General features: G+C 36.6%; 1 protein-coding gene across 3 annotated transcripts in view; it reads left to right on the forward strand.

The window, feature by feature from the left end:
• LOC137624905 (pituitary homeobox homolog Ptx1-like) overlaps positions 1-2,327 on the forward strand; it is a 25,141-nt gene extending 22,814 nt beyond the window's left edge. For 2 of the 3 annotated variants that reach the window (XM_068355845.1, XM_068355853.1), the window contains 2 exons: positions 1-174; positions 619-2,327. The exon at positions 1-174 is cut by the window's left edge and continues 20 nt beyond it. In XM_068355845.1, coding sequence (XP_068211946.1) covers positions 1-174; positions 619-1,058 — 614 coding nt within the window. In that variant the 3' untranslated portion in view covers positions 1,059-2,327. The remainder of the gene's footprint in view (positions 175-618) is intronic. The other variant, XM_068355848.1, reaches the window with a different exon arrangement.
• Positions 2,328-6,680: the final 4,353 nt, after the last annotated feature.

Below are 6,680 nucleotides of genomic sequence, written 5' to 3' on the forward strand. Positions count from 1 at the left end.
AGCTGGAGGAATTGGAGAGGGCCTTTGAGAGGGCCCCTTATCCGGACGTGTTCGCCAGGGAGGAGCTGGCTGTCAAATTGAACCTGTCTGAGTCACGAGTACAAGTCTGGTTCCAAAATCGCCGTGCAAAATGGAGGAAAAGAGAACCACCCAGAAAGAATTATATACCTCCTGGTAATTATGGAGTTTCACACTTTGTTTTATATTAAATTTAAACTTTTGAACTATTTCGTTAAATCAGGGTTTCATTTAGAGTTACTGTCTCATTTTCTAACTCTCAGTATCTAGTTTTATCCATAAAAATGTGTTAAGTTTCTTTCCAATTCAGTATAGTGTGTGTATATATATATATATATATATATATATATATATATATATATATATATATATATATATATATATATATATATATATATATATATATATATATAAACTGTTAGGCCTATAATAAAACACCATAACCTGTACATTACTGGCAATCTAAAATCAGGCCTTTAAATGTAAGAAATTCCAGATGTAGAAGTACCCTGTGAGTGGCTTGGTAAATGTAGCCCTATATCTCTGCATAATCTGTTAGGCCTATAAGCAAACCTTCGTAACTTGCTTCCTTTGTTCCAGGAGGAATGGGTGGTGCCCTTGGTGGAACATTCAATTCCCTCAACTCCCTCAACACACTCACCTCCTTCAACACCGGCGACGCTTGGAGTTACTCCTCTTACGATCCGGCCCATCTCAACCTCCTGGGGCCAACCTCGTACACATTCTCAACCAACCACAACCCCGGATATAGCTATCCGATGCTTTCTCAGCCCATGATCAACGATTCCCTTTTTCCAAATCCGATTGGTCAAATGAGGACTGGGGAGTTCCAGTCGCCGACCGGGATGCGGGATTTCGGGAATGGACATCTGAAGACTTACGAATATCTACAGGAAGTCAAGACGGAGGATTTTCTCCACGAGAAAAGGGACGCCAACATGAACAGCGTCCGTCATCAACTACCCACAAAGGAAAACAAGGATTCTTCCTACACCACGCTGCCTTCTTTTTTAAGTTAAACCAGGAGCTTCGAGCTATGAAAAGGGCACGCCTCCAAGAGGAAGCCCAGGCCTACGAAGCTCAAATATCTCAGGCCTATACTCCCATCGTAGCTCCACCTTCCCAATCAATGAACCAGCCTCCTTCAGCTATGCCATCTGTTGCTCCTCCAACTCCTATCGTGAGCCAATCTCCTGGTAATTCAGTAGCTCCACCTACTCCCATGGGAAACCAGTCTTCGTCTGTCTCCATATCGGGCACTAACCGTCAGATGCTGTGCTGTGAAGATTCCAGTTACGACGTTGGCAATTCTCAAGCTTATGACCAGCCCGTGCCTTTGCATAAATACGATTCGCCTCCAGTCCTCAAAATATCGCACTCGCTCCATCCGCCACCACCTTTGGAAAAGTATGATCCTTCCCCTCAACCTTCTTATAAATACGAGGGTCATCATTCGCAGCAACACGATTATGATTCAGCGGCAGCGTCCTCTGGCCCTGCTCACGATTATGACCCGTTACCTCCACAGGTTCCTGTGGCGAGTGATGAGGAACCACTAGTGTATCCTAATGTGGCTGTTGAAAGCCACACAGGACCCCCATCCATGACTGACCCTCAAATGCCCCCTGGATATTTCTCCCACTATCCTTTAGAATCACAGGAAAACTTGAATTCACAGGATCCTCTAGATTACAGTGTCTTGGAAGCTCTATTTGAAGGAGGGTCTTATTCCAGCCAAGGAGAATCGGGAAATCCCGAGGCTTATCAAGAGTATCAACAATACTGACAGTACGTATCACAAAAGACCCATTACTGACAGCGGTTTTTATGAAGACACGTGCGTCAGTACTCTTGTCCCTAAGGTTGTAGCCTAATGTCTGTGTTTAGAGTTAGTCATGATATCACAAAAGCCCTCAAAGGATTTCTGATCAAGCACATATGATCCTCTGCACCAAGGTCTCCTTGAAGATAGTTAAAAATGGAGTACAACATGCCCAGCTCACATTATTCCTATGAATTTCCATACGTGCCAAAATACCAAATGAACCAATGTGTTCTGGTATACTAACTTCTTTTCCAATATTTTTTCTCTATAATGGCTACATGAAAAGTTAGTGATTTACTTAGGGAGTTATGGCAAAATGTTTATGTACTTGTAAATAGAATGCTGTTGCTGTGCAAAGTTTGTGATACTTTGTGTTTATTTTTAAGTATCTACTTTAGTAGGTGGCTACATTTTGGGAGGCACCAAAATTTCATATTTGTTTTCAGGATACCTTATATCTGAAGAAATACTCAAAGTTTTTTTTTTTTAATCACTTTTATTATTAGCATGATATTTATGAAATTGTAAGCAAGTCGTTACATTACATGACTAAATGTACAAAGACAGTTTTTGTGTTGTGTCCGTTGTTAGATTATAAAGGATTTCATCCACATTGATTTCTGTGTGCCACCATTGTAAATAGCTCTCAAGTGTCCGGCATATGCAGTTCCTTTTGTAGAATTTAAGAGTTATGTTTGTTTCTACTGTATTTTAACAAGCTTCCAAACAACAGCAGACGAGAACTTACTAATTCATCGTTGAACTTTGGAGTGGGTTAGTAAGTCTTAAAGTCATGCTCAAAAGTTGATTACAGAACACCCTATCCTATTATTGTGTCATCACCTAGTGCCAAACCCTCTATCCTGTCACTGTTTCATTACCTAGTGCCAAAATATTACCCGTGAAACTGATAGCATCAATTGTAAGCCTACTCTAGTTTTCTTTTAACGTAACACCTTTGTTTCTTGTCCCACTTAGTATTAACAGAGTGAAGAATTTCTTGGGATCTGATCATTATGTTGATGTGTCCAGACTCTAGGACACTGCGACAACATAACGACCTGATCCATAGTTATTCCAAAACTCAATAGATGGCGTAGAAATGCCCCTTTCTCTGCTCTCCATGGGGGACCTTTACAGTAGATGCTTGTGCAGTGAAGTTGTTTGTGGCCAACTTTTGTGTGTGACTTTATACATGCTGCTGTTCCCTTTCTCCCTTGCTTGCATTTATCGTATTAGAATGCCTGTTGCCTTTTAGTAATGTGCCGAGTGATTATTGTATGACATCGTATGGTGTGCTCGCTTGCGGACAGAAAAGAAAAAAACTCACATGTTGCCTTTGAAATGTGACCTGCACCAGGTCACCAAGCAGGCAAAGAAGGCAAGCGTTCTAGGTTGCCAATTTGCTATCCTACTCCACAAAGTTTATATAGTCAGGGTAAAGTTAACCCCTTCTAGCTACTGGCCGCTGCGTATTACTGGGCGAGTTTCTCAATGTAGTGTAACAGAGCAGAATTGTAGAAACAGTGTAGATATGTGTCTGTGGCTAGGATAGTCAGGGTGAAGTTAACCCCTTCTAGCTACTGGCCGCTGCGTATTATACGGCAAGTTTCTCAGTGTAGTATAACAGAGCAGAATCGTAGAAATACTGTAGATAAGTGTCTGCGGCTAGGACCCTCTTTATGAAAGAAGTTAAACTGTCAATTATGGTATGTATGCATGAAGATAAGATAGGTTTCAGTGCCTTCTCAATCTTGAAGTCTAGAGACAGACATTCAGCTGATCAACAACCTTCAGAAGACAAATACATTGGTTAGTGACCCCTTAGATATGCAGAATTAGACAATCTCCATTTCAACTCTAGCCTAAGACCCCTACACTGTAAGTTTCATGAGTTTTCTTCATAAAATCGTTAAGCAAGCACCTTCACTTGCAGCAATTTAGAAATATTCACAAACGTATGCAACAGACTCCTTTTTGTACATGAAACCCATTGGCCAAAGTGCCGTTCATAAAGTCCTGCCTCAACGCTAACTGCAGAGAGGATAGACATTCTTCTGCGCGGAGCACACCAAGGAAGAAGAAACCAAATACGTGTAGTACATACCATCCTCGCTGTGCAATTGCAAGCTTTTATTGCCATACCTTTTCCTGCATTTCAGCTCCAAATCCTATATAGCAGCTTTGAATCTACTTCCCTTTTTCCCCCTTAATCTTAAGAGACCTTTATTCCCTTTTTTTTCATTCCCATAAACAAGTGGAATTGATCAGTTCATACTTCACCGGTATCAAAGGAAATGTCTATGACTATCTCGAGTAGTGAAATTTTGTTATTGTTGTTTTAATTTCTCATTTGATTAATTCATTTTTTAGGGGGAGTGCTTCTAAATAAACCCTGAACAATATCTGAATGAAGAACAAAACACATATATGAGTAGATTTTTTTATCTAGGCCTATTTCTGGTCTTTCTTACGCCAGTGAAAATGGTGATTAGCCTTCTGAAATATTTAGGAGAATAAATTAAAAAAATAAACTACAAAAAATAAAAAAAAGATAAGAAATACAATATACATATAAAAAGGCCTACCATTAGGTAGAAATGAGGGGTGATATATAGGCCTATTTTAGGAAAATCTTAATTTTTGTCTTATAAGATTTAAAGAAAAGTTCACTTGAATTCTATTTAGACAGAAATGTACAAATTTAGTTTGTTTGAATTTCTATCTATTCAATAAGTTAAAATATTAATTTTACAGAGGAAAATTTTATCATTATTATTATTATTATTATTATTATTATTATTATTATTATTATTATTATTATTATTATTATTCCCTTGTTTCTCTACATTATTCTCCTATCATCCATGTTCCTCGCTTTCTTTACATTTCACCTTATAGGCCGAGACTCGCCCAATGCTTGATTAGTTAAATCCCCGAGCATAAATCGATTACAGAAGCTCCCCGAGCCTATATAGGCCTACATTTCAGACAGCTCCCTCGACGAAGCAATGGAGTCTTCTCCATTTTTTTTTTTCTTCGGCGAACAGACCGAGAGTAACTCAACATATCATTACCAATAATAAATTTCATCTTTTTTTATAGAAGATTAAAAAAATATATATATTATTTTGTATTGAAATTCGCAGAGCAGAAATATTATAAAATGTAAGGAAATAAAACAGTCTCTTGGCCTATTTCTTTCATTTCTCCTTTGGTTTGAGTAGGCCTAGGTCATGGCCCTGTCTTTAAAAATATCAGGTTATTATTATTATTATTATTATTATTATTATTATTATTATTATTATTATTATTATTATTATTATTAGCTAAACTACAACCCTAATTTGAAAAGCAGGATGCTATAAGCCCAAGGGCTCCAACAGGAAAAAATATCCCATAATTCAAGTAAGGAAAGGAAACACGTAAATAAATAAACTACAAGAGAAGTAATGAACAATTAAAATGAAATGTTTTAAGAACAGTAACATTAAAATAGGTCTTTTATACATAAACTATAAAAAATGAAAAAAAAAAAAAAAAAAACAGAGGAAGAGAAATAAGATAGAAATTTTGTGCCATATTATATCCTCAAGCAAGATAACTCTAATCCAAGTCACTGTAAGACCATGGTACAGAGGCTATGGTATTACCCAAGACTAGAGAATAATGGTATGGTTTTGGCGTATCCTTCCCCTAGAAGAGCTGCTTACCATAGCTAAAGAGTCTCTTTTACCCTTACCAAGAGGAAAGTACCCACTGAACAATTACAGTGCAATAGTTAGCCCCTTGAGTGAAGAAGAATTATTTGGTAATCTCAATGTTTTCAGGTGTATGAGGACATTTAAGACAATAATCTTTGTCTAACTTTTTTAATATAGTCCAATTATTTCTGAAGATATCTAAAAATATTCTTGAAAAGGTAAATAATAATAATATATTTAAGAAGTTTGTAATAGTTATCTTAATATTCTTTTCATGAATATTTGGTTGCCAGACAACAATAAAAAATAAGTTCCTTTAACTCAGTTTTTGGTTCTTATTATTATTATTATTATTATTATTATTATTTTTATTATTATTATTATTATTATTATTATTATTATTATTAATACTTGCTAAGCTACAACCCTAGTTGGAAAAGCAGGATGCTATAGACACGAATGAAGTTATTTGGTACCTAAATCTTTTTTTATTATAAAAAAAGAAGAAGAAACAAACTTCTCCCACCATTAATCTGTCAACAACCATAATTAATCTAGAACATCATAAAGCTCAATACTACATAGCATTCTAGAAGTTTTATTCTAGCTGTGACCAAGTTGTGGAATGATCTTCCTAATCAGGCAGTTGAATCGGTGGAACTTCAAAAGTTCAAACTTGCAGCGAATGTTTTTATGTTGAATAAGTTGATGTAAGTCTCTTTTTATAGTTTATATCGGAGAGATCTATTTCAATAGTGTTACTGTTCTTGAAATGTTTTATTTTAATTGGTATTTTCTTCTCTTGTAATGTATTTGTTTCCTTATTTCCTTATTCCCTCTCCTCACTGGGGTATTTTCCCTGTTGGGAACATTGGGCTTATAGCACCTTAGTGTTCCAACTGGGATTATAGCTTAACTATTAATAATAATAATAATAATAATAATAATAATAATAATAATAATAATAATAATAATAATCATGGCTACCCTTTGTGGCAAGCGAGAGAGAGAGAGAGAGAGAGAGAGAGAGAGAGAGAGAGAGAGAGAGAGAGAGAGAGAGAGAGAGAGAGAGAGAGCATAAGCTACTTACAACTCAGAGAGCTATGGAAAGA

The sequence above is a fragment of the Palaemon carinicauda genome, chromosome 2 (assembly GCF_036898095.1).
Source record: "Palaemon carinicauda isolate YSFRI2023 chromosome 2, ASM3689809v2, whole genome shotgun sequence".
NCBI classification, from domain to species: Eukaryota; Metazoa; Arthropoda; class Malacostraca; order Decapoda; family Palaemonidae; genus Palaemon; species Palaemon carinicauda.